Source organism: Chenopodium quinoa, unplaced genomic scaffold (genome assembly GCF_001683475.1).
Source record: "Chenopodium quinoa cultivar QQ74 unplaced genomic scaffold, ASM168347v1, whole genome shotgun sequence".
Taxonomy (NCBI): Eukaryota; Viridiplantae; Streptophyta; class Magnoliopsida; order Caryophyllales; family Amaranthaceae; genus Chenopodium; species Chenopodium quinoa.
Genome location: NW_018745454.1, coordinates 3071676 through 3091828, shown reverse-complemented (window position 1 = coordinate 3091828; position 20153 = coordinate 3071676). Strand labels below are relative to the sequence as shown.

At 33.9% G+C, this 20153-nt stretch overlaps 2 protein-coding genes across 2 annotated transcripts; both read right to left on the bottom strand.

The window, feature by feature from the left end:
- Window positions 1-3993: 3993 nt before the first annotated feature.
- Window positions 3994-6092, bottom strand: LOC110714353 (phosphatidylinositol 4-phosphate 5-kinase 10-like). Its single transcript, XM_021892860.1, has 7 exons — window positions 5944-6092; window positions 5670-5832; window positions 5450-5563; window positions 5128-5315; window positions 4919-5010; window positions 4476-4623; window positions 3994-4339 (listed from the first exon to the last, which is right to left on the bottom strand). Exons 1-7 carry the CDS (start codon window positions 6090-6092, stop codon window positions 3994-3996), a joined length of 1200 nt encoding a protein of 399 aa, XP_021748552.1.
- A 10535-nt stretch (window positions 6093-16627) lies between these two features.
- On the bottom strand, window positions 16628-19746 carry LOC110714177 (F-box/kelch-repeat protein At3g61590-like). Its single transcript, XM_021892657.1, has 2 exons — window positions 19101-19746; window positions 16628-18124 (listed from the first exon to the last, which is right to left on the bottom strand). The coding sequence occupies exon 2, from the start codon at window positions 18102-18104 to the stop codon at window positions 16890-16892; it is 1215 nt and encodes a 404-aa protein (XP_021748349.1). The 5' UTR covers window positions 18105-18124; window positions 19101-19746; the 3' UTR covers window positions 16628-16889.
- Between the last annotated feature and the right edge of the window lie 407 nt (window positions 19747-20153).

Genomic DNA, 20153 nt, shown 5'->3' with positions numbered 1-20153 from the left:
TTAACTACCATAGTCTACTATTATGGAATGAAAACCCTCACAAATCTAGTACGTAGTAGTGTAGAATGTCGTATTATTTGTATACAAGTCCAAGGCTCAATTTTTTTAAATGGATTACTCCTAATATGTTACTCCATAATTAGCTCTATTAGCATTATAGCTTTATAAAGCCTCCAAAATAAAAGTCCAATTGCAACATTTTATGCATTTCTCTCAATAAATCCTTATATAGTTATATGCGACTTTTTAAAATTTTGGGAAATTCTCAATGGTGCTCTTGAGGTTTTTCTTTTTCTCAATGGTAAATAGCAAAAAAAACAAATTATCCTTGGTAATCATGAAATTATTACATAAAGTTATTTATAACATTAATGATAGTTTTGTATTAAAAGTTAACTATGGTTAGGTTTATTTTAATTTTTTACAATTAAATAAAAGTTTAGAAAAAAAAAAAAACAAAAGTCAGCCACCACCAATTGCCAACCTTCCTCCCTGCCATGGTGCCACCCTTGCCACCATTGACGCCACACCTGCCGACACCCAGACCTTGACTCCACCCTCGCCGGCGCGCCGGCCTTCCCAGCAGTCGTCCCTCCCCTAAACCAACGCCCCATCCCCCAAACCCCCTCTTTCTCTCACCGAAACCCCATTCAAACCCTTCCTCCAATTCAACCCCAACCGCCCCAACCCGCCACCTCCACCTACGCCCAAACAGCCAGCCCCGATGCAGGGCTCACTCGGCGTCTGTCGCGCTAGACCCCAACGCCGGTCGGTCCGGACCTTGAAGCCCATCAGCGCGGCCTCCTATCCCCGCGAAATACTCCAAAAACCATCTACAACCCTCGAAAAAACCCCAATCGGAACCCTAGCCATGGCTGGGAAGGTCCGGTTAAGGTTTTTAAGGGATGGTGTGATGGTTTTAGGGGAATTCGTGGAGAGGGAGGGGGGTTTCTGGAAGGGAAATACGATTGGGGAGGGGTTTAACACGGCGATGGTGCTGAGGAAAAGGGGTTTTGGTGCGCCGGTGAAGTATTGGGTGGTGGGTCGAGGGATGGCTTGAGGGGTGGCTGCCTGCTGGGTTGGTGGGGGATGGGTGGTGTTTTTTTTTTTAAAAAAAAAATTATTTAACTATTAATATAAAACTAACCCTAGTTAAAGATTATATCCTAAAATATATCATTAATGCTATTGTTAATATATATTAAGAATTTATGATTACCAAAGATAATTGAAAATTCTAGTGTTTACCATTGAGAAAAATAAAAAGTTGATGAGCACCATTGAGAATTTCCCTAAAATTTTTAAATCATCATATATATTATATACTCTAATCAATAACTAATTGACATCAATCTCCACAAATCCAAAACATTCCCAAATTAATGATTTATAGAATATGCATTTGTGTTATTGTGTATCTATTTTTTATTTATTTTTTTATTTTTATTTTTTTTGGACAGGATGTGTATCTAAATCTAAATGCTATTGATTTTCATCTTTAATAAATACACGGATTACAGTAATAATTTCAAATTAAATATGATTCTTTGCCTTAGCTTACACCCAACTTTTTACAGTTGGTGTATGAAGATTTGCATGTACAAAGAAATTAAAGCTAGAGAATCATATCGATATGATTCTCTAACATATTTACCCAATGTAGAAGATTTTATTTATTTATTCCATATTTACTTTAATTCTATAGCTGACTCTAAATCGCAATTATGAAGGTATAGTAAAAATCTTCAACTAGCATTATTTGTAATCAGCAGGTTTATAGATTATGGTTTAAATTATGGGATGTCATTGGAATCCTTGTAATCTTTAGGGCCCTTAGCTATCAATTTCAGTTGAGAAATTTTTTTCAAATTATTATGATTATAATTTCTTTTGCATGGGATAAGACAAATCATGTATGGAGTTGTTTCGAAAAAATAAAATAATGTGAACCGGATATAGACATGGACAACTCACAAATAATTGTACTAAGTACGTAGTATTATGTTTATCCATGGACAACTTAGGCGCAATTGCTTAAACATAAAGGAATATATGATTTAATTAGTACATTATGGATTATGAATTAACAATATAATGAACTACTCAATAGTAATTACTTTGCAAACTCGAAAAAAGGAGGACGAACTTATTTAGATATACTTTATATAGTCTCTTAAACCTATTAGGGTCTGTTCTCATACGATTATTTTCAGTTCAGTTCAATTTAATTTTAATAAGTTCAGTTAAATTCAGCATAGCTCCTAATTTTCTTCTCTTATAAAACATTCATTTCATTTCAGTTCATCTCAGTTCTAATAAGTTCAGTTCAGTTCAGTTCAGTTCAGTTCAGTCAATGAAAACAAACCCTTAATCGTCCTTTTAATAAAAATCATAGGAGCCCTTTCTTTGTTTCTAAAATTCACTACTGTATTTTTGACAAAAAAAATACGTAGTATGTATTGTTCAATGTAGCTCTTGATTAGAAAGCCAAGACTTTATGTGCAATCTATGTCACTGAAACATGTCATAAACAATTATTCACCAAAATTTATTTACTGCTTGTTCGATCTGTTGTTCAAAATTCAGAAATTTACAGATCACAGGTTATAAGGTTGAGTCATCTATCAGTGATTGTACATATGTGGGTCCCATTAGTTGGTACAGCTGTAAGTTCAGGGGAAAAAACAATTAATTTCACCACATTTTAATGTCAGAAAAGACAACACTTTGGACTCCATAAATATATACTACAACGTCTACAAAGTATACTACAAGATGAATGTTTGTGGTCCAAAACTTCTTTAATTTGTTGATGGGTTTATTGTACTCTTTTGCAGTTTCCTATAAAGAACAAACACAAAGATTATGAAATTATTTTGATAATTAGGTTAGGCTCACATAAATACTCGTAACAATAGATTAATATAGATATAGCTCTTGATATTAGAGAATGTCTAGTGCTTACTCTATAGGTCAAGAATAATCAATAAGATGACCTAATGCATGCTAACATCGATCATCTTCATTTCGTTCTTCTAAACCATCTCCTAGCTTGTACTTGTACGGATATTTTGGTGAATGTAATTATACTCATTACTATACACGTGCCATTACGCATGCCTAAGATTATATTACTAAAAATGTATTACTAGATTTATTAATCTAGCATGCATGCAATGTACTATCTCAACAATACTAAATACAATATAGTATGTTTTGTAATGATTAACACTTCCTATTTGTAGCAAATTAAGATTATATTAGTTTATGTTAAAGTTCTTGCATCAACTGTTTTTGAAAATATACGAGTTTTAGAGATTTAGTTATTGGACACTTACGAAATTATACGGATTTTTTTACCCTTCTCATCAAGAGTTTTCCATGTATTTAAACTTGCATTTAGAACTAGTATTGTCTCTCATTTTAGTGGTGGACTTGTCTTGATTTTTCAATAGACTCACATTAATTGTGAATCACTTCTCTTCACTAATATCACAGCATGTATGATACAGTAGCATAAGTAGTACTATGGGCCCACAAAATGAAAACCCATATACTTACAGTTAGGCAGGCTGGCATTATGGACCGTTGATATCTCTTACCGTTGAGAGGAGAAGCGGGGCCCACAAATAAATTATACGTAGCCCATATATTTGGGCACCCATCCTTTCCACTATAAACTGCATGATGTTCATGTTGTGCGTACCCAAAAGAGCATTACCGGAATTCTTTTTTTAAACCGTCTTTTTGTGTAGTGAATCATACCGTGTGGTAAGCTGATACACATTAAAATACTGACTAGATAACTCTTGATCGATCAGGGAACTCCTCACCAATCGAGTAATCATTGACCAATCGAGTAACTCAAATTTACGTATAACCAAGGTAGAGAACCAAAAAAAAAAGTTATTCTAATATATATACTCGTACAAGCTTGTGCTTGTGTAACAAAACTCTTATCTAGAAATGTCTAAATCATATTTAAGCAATTTGTTAAGACTGCAAACTCGTGGCTTTCTGTATTACTAGCCTTTCGGGTTGAGGGCTACTCGATTCTTCCACGAGGAATACTTTGGAGAGGAAATCCTGAAACCGAGTTGCATAAAAATTAGGATTCACAGATGAGATTGTCTTGGAATCATAGTGCAACGACTTGTAAGCATGCTCGAGTCGTTTCATCACGTTGTAATCTTGTAAGAAATCAATTATTCCTAGAAACAAGTAGACATTCTTGGAGTCTTGTAATTTTGAGGAACTGTGGTTGCTTTCCTTGGGTACACATTGACGCACTTTAACTGCTCGTGCTTGAATTTTTGCTCCAAATCTTGTAACATTAGGCCTGTTATTACAACATATTTTAGACACGTGAAAGTCTTCTAGTTAGTTTTGAAAAAAGCCTACACGATTGACCCATTTAATTAAACGAGTTGGGTTACTTAGTCCAAAATATGCACCATGTTGGGAGTAAAACCAACCTATTAGCTTCTGTTGCAGAAGCTGTTGTGAAGAAGTGTGAAAAAGTAGGGTCTCGACTGTGATATGGTTCCACAATCTCAGATTGTGTACGGTCCATTCCGTTTTGTACTTGTAATGGATCATGACACGGGCGTCCTTTTTCTGAATCTACTTGCAAGATATGATTATAGAGTCAATTGATCATTTTTCCAAATATTAAGCAAAATTTTGCTTGAAAATAAACAACTTTTAGCACAAGAAAGATGCGTAGTATCATCCTAAGAAATTGAACGTGTATCACTAGAACAAAGGTTAAGTACATTGCCTGTATACTACTTTCTCTGTTCCAAATAATCTTCCTGTTAGTATTTGGCAGATATTAAGATTATTGATTATTCCATAAATATTATACGATGAGTGATTAAAAAATTGGAAGTGTATGACTTGATAAGCATGTACATACCTCGACGTGTTTGTTCCACATGTATACCAAGCAACAAACTATAATCCATGATTCCTTGCTCCTCCAAATATTTACAGTCTAGCTTAATTTGCCTATAAACACAAAGCCAAAGTCATTTTAGTGCTGATCTTCTGTTTCTACAGCTAGCTGCTCTATGTTTTTTTTTTTTTTTGTTCGTCGAAACAAATACTTATGATTAGGAAGCTCACTCTAGGATCTGACTTTGAATGGAAAAATTGAGGTAAAAGCAGAAATCAAATTCAGGGTCTTTTAAGGCTAATATGGGTTGAGTTCCATTTTTAGTGGCACTTCTTCCTTGTGATGAGCCTTTAAGATCATATCGTTTGTGTATTTGCAATTCTGTTCGTAACAGGTTCTCCATTACAACAAAATATATCTGCATTGAGATCGAGGGAGTTTAACTATCACAACAATGTTTATCCTACACTATTATCTAAGGTCTAACATAATATGCAGAGCAAGCTAAGGCCTAAATTTCATCTCTTCCGGTGTACACGAATTAATCTTTACCTTTGTACCTCCGCTACCAGGTCTTGTAGCATGAAGGCCATAGTACTTGGCTAAGAGGGAGTTTCCGTACTTCTGAATGTGATCGTAGAAGCTTGGAAGCATCTCTAAGAGTACCTACAAGATACTAGTATTAGATAAATATACAATTTTCAAAGGGCTCAAACATTGTTACATGATTCTGTATACTTCAAAAATGAAAAATTATTGTTAAAAAATTTACCTTAGCTTCAGATTTGCGCAAGGTTTTTATGACAAATCGGTCATCATGAGATACTTGGAACGGCTTACCAGAGCCGCGCACTGTCAATTCCAAGAGATTTTCATGGTTGCACACTGATATCATGTAATCATCATAATTAACATCTCCAAGCTCTTGTATATTTCTGTAAGAGAGTTTATAGACAAACAAATCGCGCTTATAATATGGCACAACATATCACACAGAGGATGCAGCTAGTAATAAAATTGTAAGAAAAAAGTTTAAAAACAAGAACCTGAAAAGGACAGGGCTGTAATCTTTCCAAACAAATTCAGAGATTGTACCAGGCGGATGACTTGAGTTTAAAGGGTAATGTATGTTTGTACTTCTTGAAGATTTGAAGCTCGAAGATGAAAACGAAAGCTGCTTCCTAAGCAAGGCCATACACCTTCAATTGAATCCACCTCTTATTAAGACTAACAAAGATGATTTTAATCAAAACTGGAATGTTACATTAACTTCTTACAAGTACTACTAACGTTATGTGACAATAAACTAACGCTTAACCTCCTTTCTAATCCCCGATGTATAGATATTAACGGTCAATAACACTTCTTAGACATGATTAAGGTAGTACAAACCATTAGGTCTTGAAATCTAAGGATTAGAAATCAGAATCGAAATGAATAGCTTGTAGTTTGAACAAGTTTCCCATATAATTCATTCGTGAATGTTATGTTTAAGAAAAATTATTCATGCAATAATCCAAGGCATCGCTCAGGCCTAAAAACTAGTACGAGTAATAACATAACAAGTTGCATTGGAAACTACTTGTATAGACAAACTACGAAGTATAACCCAAACATCAAGTGGCCTTACTTGACTAGGTATGGACTACTACATCCCTGGACAAAGGTAGATTATTGGGCCTAATACTCCATTTGTAGATGACATATAAGACTTATACATGGCCCAAAAACCCAAGTGTCTACCAACTAATTACTACGGAGTTATACAATATGGCTGATAAGTGAAGGTAACATTGGCTATCCAATTGTACAACTTGTCTATACACCATTACTAACTTGAGCGTCGGAGAGGCTTCATCAATAACAACTTGTAACTCAAAAAGTCAAATCTTGTTTCACTTTCCATTTTTTTCGTGAAGTTAAGATCTAACACTCGATCATTATAACCCAAAATGCAATGCATATATGAATAATACAATAACATAACACCACGAGATTCACATGATTGTCAATGTCAATTCAACCGTAACCCCAACTTTAAAATAACAATTTAAAGAGGACAAATTCAAACAAATTCGTTACTTGAGAATGTCAGCAAAAAATTTTATATCCGAAAGTAGCTACAAAAATGATTACTTATAGACATAATTGTCAATTCGTTCAGATCATCCTAGATCTTAAACAATACCAAATACACAATTAATTAACAAAAATTAGCTTACCTAATTTGCCCAAACAACCAATGAAGAGAGAGATAGAGCGAAGTCTAGCGATTCATCAACAATTTCTTTGTTCTCCCCAATTCTGAATTCAGGAAATTAATTAATATAGGAAAAAAAAATTCAGAATTATTATTTTCTGTTTGAGAAGATTAATGATTTATTTGATGGGGGTTTCTCATAAAAATATAATATTTTTTAATTGATTATTTTTGTTTTTTTGTTTGTCTAGGAATGATGGCGTTAATATTGTGGAATAACAAACACGGCAGTTTCTGTTATGGTAGTTAATAATCAATCTATTTCCAACCTAGCTGACGCGTTTGGTACTGAACATAATACCTAATGCTGTGTTTTGCATTTTTTTAGGGGAGGATCGAGGAATTTTACATTGAACTGCACATATTCGAGGGAGTTTTCTTAAATAATTGAGAAATTTTTATATACTGCCGGGTGTACCGTATACCTAACTAACCCAAGGTTAGTGTTGCTGTTTATTTGATGAATTAATAAATGAAAAACAATCATCAAAATAAAAACAAAATACCTATGAGTATCCGGTACACCCAGACGTATATAACTAAACTGAATTAGTCCATCAAAATGAAAACAAAAATGGATGGCTATTTGCACATCAGCTAGCTGAAGGCAATCGAATTCAATATTGACACAAGCTACCTATCTATAGCAGATAGGTAACCTTCGAACATAGAGAACCATAATTAAACTGAATTATATTTCCTATTCTTATCAATGTGGGATTTCAACTTATTGTACTGGTATGACAAAACTAGCTAACCCCACTTCTATTAACAACAATAATTGTAGCAATAACATCTATTAACATCCCCGTCCAAAAAAAAAAAAAAAAAAAAAAAAAAACCAGTATTATCATAGCCATTACTCTTATTGTATCAATTACTAGGGTGACTAACGTGTACGATGCAAGGCGGCTATAAGCTCCTTACATACTTAGGGTTTCACAAGTATTATTTGATTTAATTTTTTTAATTTAGTAAATTGGACGGGTATAAGTACGAGTCTGGGTTTGATGGGTTCGCAAGAAGGGTCTGGGACTCTGAGTAGGGTCTGGGTCTGAATACATTGTGCCCAAACCTTACTATACCCAATACCACTTATACCCATACCCATAGGGTCTAAAAAATTGGACCAATACCCATATTTTAGGGTAGCATCCTGGACCCATTGTCATCCCACATTGAAAATTAAATATAGTATTGCTTATACTCTAGCTATTTAACCACAATTTTGTCTTTGGTTTTACTTTGGGATGCCGAGATTCTCTTAGACAGAGACTACGGAGAATTTTTTAAGTGATGAATCTTCCACAAGGAGGATTTTCACGTATTTATAAGGGGACCTTTTAAGGTTCCTCACCAATTAGAGAATTAAGGTTATACATACTACATAGAGATGTTAATTCGGGTAAACGGGTCGGGTCAACTTAAGTTGGGTCATTTCAGATTAATTCCATAACCTTTGCGGGTCGGGTTTGGGTTGGGTCATGCTTGAATTAGATCACGTCAGGTCATACTTCTGATCTTATCAGGTTTCAGTCGATTTTAGGTCGGTTTAATAACAGGTCGGGTCACATTCGTGTCGGGTGAACAATAGGTCGGGTTTAATTCAGGTTAAAACGGGTTAGGGTAATTCTTGAGTTCGAGTCGGGTTCGGTTCAAATCAATAATTTGCGGGTTAGAATCAGGTCTAGTCATTCTCGGATTTGAGTTGGGTTCGGTTCAAGTCAATAATTTGCGGAATATAATCAGGTCGGATCATTTTCAAGTCGGGTCATTCTTGGGTTTAAGTCGAGTTCGGTTCAAATCAATAATTTGCGGGTTATAATCAGGTTGGGTCATTTCCAAGTCGGGTCATTATCGGATTCAAGTCGGGGTATGTTCAAGTCATTAATTTGCAGGTTACAATCAGGTCGGATCATTTCCAAGTCAGGTCATATTCGGGTTCAACGAACTATAAATATATAATAATTATTTTTATCAAGCTAATTATTTCCTTTGACTATAATATATGTGGCAATATAATAGGGAAGCACAGTCTATAATTTAGGAAGATAATTATCTCCTTTGACCATACAACAAATATATGCTATATTTAACTCTTAAATTTGAGGATCATGCTCCTTTCTTTTGCTGACCTGGACCGACTTGGTCTCCCAAGATAAAATGCTTTGATCAACAATAATAAGGTGGTATAAAACTCTAAATTGCATTTAAGGTGATTTGAAATCAGGTCAAAAATAATTTGGGTTGAATTTAGGTTGGGTCAATAACAAGTCATGTTACTTTTGAGTCGGGTTAGTAACAGATCAGGTTGAATTTTTGGGTTGGGTAAATAATAAGTATGGTAAAATTCGGGTCGGGTGAATAACAAGTCGGGTTGAATTTGGGTCAGGTCAATCACAAGTCGGGTTGATTTCGGGTTGGGTTTGTAACAGGTTGGGTTAAATTCAGGTCGAGTTAGAAACGGACCAGATTGAATTCAGGTCAAGTTATTAACAAGTCGGGTTAAATTTTGATTTTGACGGGTTAAAACGGGTTTGGATCAATTTCGGTTCAAGTCGGGTTCGGCGCAAGTTAATTAAATTGGTCGTTGTAAACCGGTAAATCGGTGCAAGTTGTAAATCGGTAAATTGGTCGTTTAAAAGAAAATTGAATGGTTCCACACACCCAATTGGACTCTCGGAATGTATTAGGGACCATGGTAAACATTTCGTCAATTTTATTTCCAGGCGGAAAAAAGTCAAAAAATTCCAAAATTAAAAGCTAATATCCACGCTTTTTGAGAAATTTTGGAGGTTTCAGGGCCCGGTGTCGAAAAGTCTTGAAATTCTGTGGGATACATCTTGGGGGTCATATAATGTCGTTTGGAACCATATATGATCATTATTTGTTGTCATAAATGTTCATGGTAGGCTTGAATTAATGAAATCGGTGCAACTTGTAAACCAGAAAATTGGTCGTTTAAAGGAAATTTGGATGGTTCCACCCACCTAACCACCCAATTGGATTCCCGGAGGGTATTAGTACCATGGTAAACAATTCGGTAATTTTTATTTTCGGGCGAAAAAAAACAAATAATTTCAAAATTGAAGGCTAATATCGACGCTTTTTGAAAATTTTTGGAGGTTTCGAGACCCGGTGTAGAAAAGTATTAATACTTTAGGGGATACATCTCGAGGTCATATAATATCGTTTGGAACCATATATGATTATTATATGTTGTCATAAATGTTTGTAGTAGGCTTGAGTTAATGAAATCCGTTCAAGTTGTAAACCGGTAATTAAATTGTCGTGTAAAGGCAAATTGGATGGTTCCACCTACCCAATTGGACTCCCGAAGGATATTAGGGACCATGGTAAAAATTTCGGCAATTATTATTTCCGGACGAAAAAGGTTTAAAAATTCCAAAATTAAAGGCTAATATCCACGTTTTTTGATAAATTTTGGAGGTTTCGAGGCCCGGTGTCGAAAAGTCTTGAAATTTTAGGGAATACAATTCGAGGTCATATAATTTCGTTTGGAACCCTATATGATGATTATTTGTGTTATAAATGTACGTGGTAGGCTTGACTTAATGAAATCAGCGCAACTTGTAATCTAGTAAATTGGCCGTTTAAAGGCAAATTGGATGGTTCCACCCAACCAAGTATACTCCCGAAGGGTATTAGGGAACATTGTAAAAATTACGCCAATTTTTAATTCCGAGCGAAAAAAAGTCAAAAAATTCCAAAATTGAAGTCTAATATCCATGCATTTTGCGAATTTTTGGAGGTTTCGGGGTCCGGTGTCGAAAAGTATTATAAATCTAGGGAATAAATCTCGGGGTCATATAATGGCGTTTGGAACCATATATGATCATTATATGTTGTCATAAATTTTCGTGGTAGGCTTGAGTTAATGAAATCAGTGCAAGTTGTAAATCGGTAAATTGGTCGTTTAAAGGTATATTGGATAATTTCACCCACCCAATTGGACGCCCGGAGGGTATTAGGGACCATGGTAAATATTTTTGAAATTTTTTATTTCGAGCAAAAATAAGTCAAAAAATTCCGAAATTAAAGGCTAATATTCACTTTTTTTGAGAAATTTTTAAAGTTTCAGGATCCGGTGTCGAAAAACTTAGAGATTTTAGGGGATACATCTCGGGGTCATATAATACCATTTTAAACCATAAATGATCGTTGTATACTTATATGTTGTCATATATGTTAGTGGTAGGCTTTAGTTAATGAAATCGGAGCAAGTTGTAAACCAGTAAATTCACCATTTAAAGGCAAATTGGATGGTTCCACCCAACTTATTGGACTCGCGGAGGATATTAGGGACCATAGTAAACATTTCGCCAATTTTTATTTTCAGGCAAAAAAAAGTCAAAAAATTCCAAAATTTAAGGCTAATATCCACGTTTTTTGAGAAATTTTGGATGTTTCGAGGCCCGGTGTCTAAAGTCCGTGAGATTTGAAGGAATACATCTCGGGGTCATATAATGCCGTTTGGAACCATATATGATCATTATATGTTGTCATAAATGTTCGTGGTAGGCTTGAGTTAAAAAAAATCAGTGCAAGTTGTAAACCGGTAAATTGACCGTTTAAAAGGAAATTGGATAGTTCCACCTAGCTAATTGGACTCCCAGAGAATATTAGGGACCATGGTAAACATTTTGGAAAATTTTATTTCCGAGAGAAAAAAGTAAAAAAAAAAATTCCAAAAATTAAGACTATATCCACGCATTTTGCGAAATTTTGAAGGTTTCGAGACTCGTTGTCGAAAAGTCTTGAAATTCCAAGGAATACATCTTTGTGTCATATTATGCCGTTTGAAACCATATATGATTATTATATGTTGTATTATGTTGTCATTAATGTTCGTGCTAGATTGGAGTTAATGAAATCGGTGCAAGTTGTAAATGGGTAAATTTGTCGTTTAAAATTGGATGACCTGGTTTCACACATCCAATGGGACCCTCGGAGGGTATTAGGGACCATGGTAAATATTTTGTCAAATTTTATTTTCGGGCAAAAAAAGTTAAAAATTTTCCAAAATTGAAGGCTAGCTAATATCCACGCTTTTTGAGAAATTTTGGAGGTTTTGAGGCCCGTTGTCAAAAAGCCTTTAGATTTTTGGGGATACATCTCGGGGTCATATAATGCCGTTTGGAACCATATATGATCTTTATATGCTGTCATAATTTTTCGTGGTAGGCTTGAATTAATGAAATCGGTACAAGTTGTAAATCGGTAAATTGGTCGTTTAAAGGCAAATTTGATGGTTCCACCTATCCAATTGGAATCCGGGAGGGTATTATGGACCATGGTATACATTTCAGTAATTTTTATTATCGGGCGAAAAAAAAAGTCAAAAAATTCAAAAATTAAAGGCGAATATCCACGCTTTTTGAGAAATTTGGAGTCTTCGGGTACCGGTATCTAAAAGTCATGAAATTCTTGGGAATACATCTCAGGGTCATATAATGTTGTTTGGAACCATATATGATCATTAATTGTTGTCATAAATGTTCTTGGTAGGCTTGAGTTAATGAAATCGTTGCAAGTTCTAAACCGGTAAATTGGTTGTTTAAAGGCAAATTGGATGATTGCACCCACCCAATTGGACTCCCGGGGGGTGTACGGGACCATGGTAAAAATTTCGGTAATTTTTATTTCCGTGCGAAAAAGTCAAAAAATTCCAAAATTGAAGGCTAATATCCATGTTTTTTTATAAATTTCGAAGGTTTCGGGGCCCGGTGTCGAAAAAAAATGAGATTTTAGGGGATACGTCTCGGGGTCATATAATGCCGTTTGGAACCATTAATGATGATTATATGTTATCATAAATGTTCGTGGTAGACTTAAGTTAATGAAATCCGTGCAAGTTGTAAACCGGTAAATTGACCGTTGAAAGGCAAATTGGATGGTTCAACCCACCCAATTGGACTCTTGGAGGGTATTAGGGCTAATGGTAAACATTTTGGCAATTTTGATTTCAGGGCGAAAAAAAGTCAAAAAATTCCAAAATTGAAGGCATTTATCCATGTTTTTTGAGAAATTTTAGAGGTTTTGGGGCCAGGTGTCGAAATGACTTGTCATTTTAGGAGATACATCTCGGGGTCATATAATACCGTTTGAAACCATATATGATCATTATATATTGTTATAAATGTTCTTGGTAGGCTTGAGTTAATAAAATTTGTGCAAATTGTAAATCGGTAAATTGACAATTTAAAGACAAATTAGATAGTTCCACCCACCCAATTCACTTTGCTTTTACATAGTTTTTCTTGTACATCTTGACCATAAATATCTTTCATATAAAAAGAAAAAAAAAAAGTTAAAATCTTAAAAATATATATTTTGATGAAACTAACAATCTCTCAAAAGTTGATATATTATTTTTCTTTTATAATTCATTATATAAGATCAATGTCATTTTAACCAGCGGAGCTTTCAATAGATGAATATGGTGACTGATGGGTACATTTTTTGATTGATATTTAAAATTTCCATTTGGTTTCCTCTTTCCCTTTATGGCTGATTTGAGGTTGCTTTCCCTTTTTTTTTTTAATTGCAAGTTTTTTTTTTTTCCCTAATTTGGCAGTTTATATGTAAAGGGATTAGAGAATTCTAGGCTTTGTAGAAGAATTGATTGTGATTTGAGGGATTAGGGTACCGACATTTGATTTGTAGGACTAACATCAAACATTTGTAAAAATTGTTAATTATGCTAGTTGACTAAACTAGCTAATTCTACCAAATCAAACAAGGAGAATCTACTCTAAACAGGCTAACATGACCACTTAAACCCATGATTTTGAAACTCCAATGTCTTTGTGTAATATTACTAGTGCTTGAATATTAATATAATTATTGCAACATTTGCAAGATCTAGATTTGGATGCTAATTTTAGAACTTCTGATATAGTCAGGCCCATAAAATTTTGGAATTGTTTTAAAAATATTTTCAATTTGGGGTAAGAGGTGAAAATTGGGTAACTTGAGTTTAACTTCTACCATCTACCCATAGGTAAAAAATAATTTTCTATCTCTTTCTCTTTCAAATTTCTTAATATATGCCCCATCTAGAAAGAAACTATAAAAAAGAAGGAAAAGGTACTTTTTAGGTCTGGACTTTTTAAATAAAAAATGATTTTACATGATCCACCTAAATTTAGGCCTTGTTTTGCATCTCTTGAGTCTTAATTGGTTTGGCTAGTTTTTGTTTGTTTCGATTTTCATATTGGTTATATGTGTTTGATAAAAGACAAATATATTTTTTTGATATCTCAGGTCTCTAACAGTAAAGTTAGGTTAACATACATTGCCTTTTAGCTAAGTAAAAAGTCAATTACAAAACACATACATTGACTATCAGACCATAATAAAAAGCTACAAGTCAAAATTTAATGAAATAGCCAAAAAAAAAAAACCATTTATCGAACAATGTTTTAAATATAGAAAAATTGTCAAGTTGGGTATGTTCTAATTTACTGAACTGAATTGATGGGAGCTAAACTGAATTGAACTGAATAGAGGTGAAATGAATTGTTTATGAAAGAAGGAAGTTAGGAGTTGAACTGAACTAAACTGATTGAAATTGAACTAAACCGAACTAATTAAGCTGAAAAGAACATACAAGAATTCAATAATTAAGATTTCCATTTAAAAAATTTTAAATCCGCGAGGACCACAGTTGCATATATAGCAAACCGAGCATGACATAACCAAAGGGTGATAACTATTGATAGTTGCCTAAAAAAACCTAGGTACTATTTATAAAAGACAGACATTCACATGATTAAAAGGACCACAGGGCCTTAATAACAAAAGGCAAAATGTATAGCAGCCTTAGATGATTGTAGGGGAGGCAATATTAACCCTAAATAGCAACTTAACATTGCCAGAAAACACCCCAGCTTGCATATTTGGGACACTTTCCTACAATTTAAAGGCCACAACATTAGAACTAGTACTTTTATTGGTTTAATATTTTTAGGATGTTTTAAAAATTATTTTAACAAATAATTAAAAGGAGGGCACATGCCTTAAGGTATAGACATCTCCCAGCTGACATGAATATGTTAATAGAAAGTGGAAAAGAGCAATGGCATGCATTCCCAATCTCCCTACTACTATAGGATGTTTGTGGTCCTAGTCCTAATTACACTAATCAAACATTACCCAAAAAACAATTAATAAAGAAGAAAAAGGTTGTACACTTGTACCATCAACTTTCTACATTCCAACAAAGTGAGGATTCAATTGAAGAAGTATATACTATAGCCATCTATATATTTATTGTTATGAATTTATGTTGATATTAGGTTAGTTTTATAACTTCGTAGGTTAAGATCATTGAAAGGCTAAAGTGGTTGTAGATTGACATTTGTTGTTCTACAATTTCGATACAATAATGTTGTAATTCATACAGCATATTACTTCAATCTGACTTTGATTGTCACGTTGATTGTATAACTAGAACAAGCAATGTTCATATAAGGCTTTGTTTGGTTAGGAGTATTTGAATCAAAATGTGCCGATTTGGCCAATTTAGAGTGTTGACTGCATAAATTTACTATTTCGGTCGTTTGGTTAGGAGTTGGATCAACGAGTTTGTTGTGCTCTAAACAATGGGAAAAATAAAAAAATGGAGTATTTTAGGTTAGATGGTTATGAGTTTTAACCAAGTGACAACTTTACATCCATACTACCCTATATACTTGTATGTCATTTCACATGTTCAAATAACAAAATGCTACAAATTACAAGCTAATTTTACCCGGCATTTTTTACAAACTACTGTAATAAAACCAGCTAATTACCAAAGGGGACTAAACCCAAATGGATGAAGTAATAGTAGTATTTGGATAGAATAATTCAGCCAACAACTATGTTGTATGCATAGTTGTATATGAAGTTTATTCAAAGACATAATAATTGATGCTAAGAATTGGAAGTAAAAACTAGATAGGCATGGAGGGCCATTCCATTATATTGACTTTAAAGTCCCTTTCCCCTTCCTAGGAAAGACAAAACCACCAAAAAAATAAAGAAACCTCAATCCCCAAAAACCCATCTCAAGGCAGTTGCACCACCTTTCAAAATCTTGGATTTGGGCCTTCCAAAGATTGCTGAAACTAGCTAAGCATTAGCTTCAAATATCACCACCTTTTTCCCTCAAGACAAACATATTTTCTACCATTATCAGTAAAATCAACTCAAATATTTGCTCACAACCAACCAAAACATAAAAGGACAACCTATATAATCATAATTTTTTGTATACAACAAACATAGTATTTCATACTATATTACTCAAAAAAATAATGTCTTCTTCATTAATGAAAAAAAAAAAGTAAAAGCTAGGACAATTTTGTCTGCAGCACTGTATAAAAACAACCAATTTGTTGTTATACTTATGGCACAAACACAAAAAGACATAATTAATAAAAGGAAAAAGTGAAAAATTTTACTTTTTTTTTTTTTTTTGAATTTCAATCCCTAGGTGATCAGAACTTGTACTTGAGCTCAGCTGTTGATTGCAAAAGATTTAAAAGTAAACAATTTTTTTTTGGGGGGGATGCAGACATTTTTCCAGCTGGTATGTTTTGTTATGCACTGTTCTGAAAGATAGATGTTATCATAACCAAATGACAAATGAAAAACAGGTTTTTTTTTTGGTGGGGTTGAGAGATACTAGTAGTAGTAAAAGCAAATAACTAAAGTTCCCCAACCTTAAGGAGAAACTTCAAGCCTAGGTTCAAAGCAAAAACCATTGAAAAGCTGAAGAGGGAACCTCTTTGTAACAGGACATTTCTGTGACCATTTCCATTGCCTTAGGTTCATGTCAAACAAAAGCAAGGCTGGTGCACCAAAGCTCTGGATGTATATCAGATCATCAGTTCCGCTACTAGCGAATACATCATCGAACTCTCCAAAACCTTGAAAGTACTTGTGTGGCATCCGAGCTACATCTTGCCATTCGTTTCCGTTTAAGACCCAAATCCCTATCCCTTTGATTATGTCAGAACGATCCTGTTTCCCGATCCCTCCTACCATCACCAACTTCTCCTTGAGGTTCATCAATCGACCACACGTTAAAGGGCAAGGGGCTGGGATAAAATTCCTCATCAACAAGCCACGGGGTGAGCGGCTTGAGAGATTGTACTTGATCAAGCCATGGCGTTTATCAGGCATTCCACCACCAGTAGAGTAGAGCAAAAAGTAGAGAACACCGTCACAAATCACACACTCATCACCAGCTCTCCACCCGTTTAAAACTTCCGTGAGTGGAGACACCCACATCATTGTTTCAGAGCTATAGATATGAATGGAGAGATCCCATTGGTAGAAGTTGTCTGGTACTTGTTTCGATTTCACAATCGAGACATTGTAGTTGTGAGATATCCTATCAACAGATATTGTGAGGGCAGTATAATCAGAGAATTTAATGCCTGGAGGCTCCATGAGCCTCTTGCTGCATTTGGTGATGGGGTTGTAAACATGGAGCTCACTTCTGCTATCATTGTTCATGAAGCAAACAAGACCGAAAGAGGAAGCAACGAACCAATTAGAGGTAACAAAGTAAGGCAGGTCAATGCCATACCACTTCTTAAGGCCAGGATCATAGGAATACCCAAAAGATTCATCAGTGCTGATAAACATGAAATACCAAGGCTTATGTGATAGAACATGGACAGAAAAATTCCACAAAAAACGTTTCGAAGTCACTATATCGTTCCATCTCTTGCAAACACAACCAGCTCTAAAAATGCTGGCAACAGGTAGATAGGCCAGAATCCTCTCCAACAAGTCATCTGGAAGAATCGAGTCTACAGACACTATGTCTTTGTTTACCTCATCATCAACCTCCGAAAAGGAATCGAATTTGACAGGGTTTAACACAGAACCATAGTGATAATGGCTAACCCATGTATCCCTTCCATCCATAGTTTTGGGATAAAATTGCCCTGCACAGAAAACAGTCTCACATTGATTTCATTTCACCTACAAACAGAAAACATTCCAGCAACCACAAACACATAGCACCAACAATATTAAATTTTGAACAGGATTAACCTAAATACATTAGGAAAATTAAACCACAAAAATACTAAACACTGCAAATTACATGAACTTCAAAAGTTCTGCAAAGCTGCAACAGCTCTCAAGATAACTCCACCATAATCTTGAAATCCTTAAACAAATGTAACAAAAACGAAATCAAAATCAATGATCCCGGTCGGGTTTTCGGGTTTTTTAGCTACCACAATGCTCAAATAAGCAACCAACAGCAGCAACAGCTATGACAACTAACATTAAATCACTAAAGTGCCAAGGAATCCTCTTTGCAGCATACAAAATATATAGCATTTAAAATAACAATTAACAAATGCATATAATTATTTAGTGAGATTAATAATCAGGCAAAACTTAGAATTTAAATTTTCCAAATATGAAGATTGTACAAACAAAACCAACAAAAATAATAAAAGCTAATCTCAGCTTAAACAAAACCAAATACCCAAAATATATCAGGTGGACATATTCAAATCTTCAATTATCCCACATTAAACTGAAAACCACATGTAATTTCTTGAAAAAGCTGCAAACTTTTAAACATTGAAACCCAAAATTGAACCTCCACAAAATGATAGTTGAATAATAACAATAAAATGTTAGGTATAACTAACAAATAATTAGAGTATAAAGCTAACAGCAACAATTTATACAAATAACAAATCACCAGAAATTTCAATGAAACAACTGTTTAACATGTTAAATCAAGCCAAAAGATACGATTCAACAACATTATTAAGAACAAAAATAAAATAAAAAATAAAAAATCAATAGCACCCAGAAATCGGAAAATAATGAAGAACAGTAACAAACAAATCCCATAATAATAAAATGAAATGGCATTAAATTACAAGAAAAAGACAATACCTTGATGGGAAAATAGAGATATTTTTTAAAATTTTTGAATTTATAATTTATTTTCCCGAAGCTCAAGAACACAGACAAGAATTCCTATGTAATGGGTACACCAAGATTTACCAGAAATTTCCAGATTTAACAGAGGAAACAAGTAAATGGGGGTTATTTAGGAAGAAAATGTAGGAAATTTAAAAGAAATTGAAAAGGTTAAAAGTGAAAAATTAGCAGGAAAAATAAAATAGTTGTAAAATAAAACAAAGACGAAAACTTGTCTCTGTTAAAAGAAGGATGAAGAAGAGAGAGAAAATTCTGGCGTTTTATGATTTGAGAAATTTGGTTAATTTTTATAGGTTGAAAGAATTGAGTTGAGATGAACAAAAAAACGAGAGGCGTAATATAGAATGCAACGGGAAAGGCGGTTTTGGTGCTCACACACCAAAAACAACACCCAACCAAATGAAATTTGAGGAGAGAGAAAACTGAAAGGAAAGGGTGGTGTTGTGTGTTTGTGTTGTATTTCAAGTTACAAGTTGTAACTCTAGATTTGTGAGCTTTTTATGGTTTTTTTTTTTTATTGGGAGAGAACCAATTGTATCCACTTTTTGTCCATTTATCTTAATTTTGTAAAACTATACTCCTATTAAATAAAAAATAAATAAATAAAATGCTTGTAAAAAAAAAATGATGTAGTCTTTCTTATAAATCGTAATTCGTTATATTTCGATTTAGTTTTTTTTTAGTGTAGTCTAGTTTAAGTATCAACGTTTAAGGCAATTTTGTTAAGATATGCTAATTTGAATTGGGATTAGATAATACTCTATGGTAAGCTATATCAATCCTTTTCTTTTATATCTAAATTTAAAAGTTAATTGATGAGCTAATTTGCGTATAAAAAAAAAGTGCAATCCTTGATTTGACTAATTTTGAAATAGGATGGCTAATAATTTGATTTGTAAGTTTTCCTATTGAATTTTTTTTAACGTATTGAATCTATCTATTTTTTGTATATATGGTACTAATAAGATAGACACAAGGGACACTTGTTAAAATTATAATTTATCC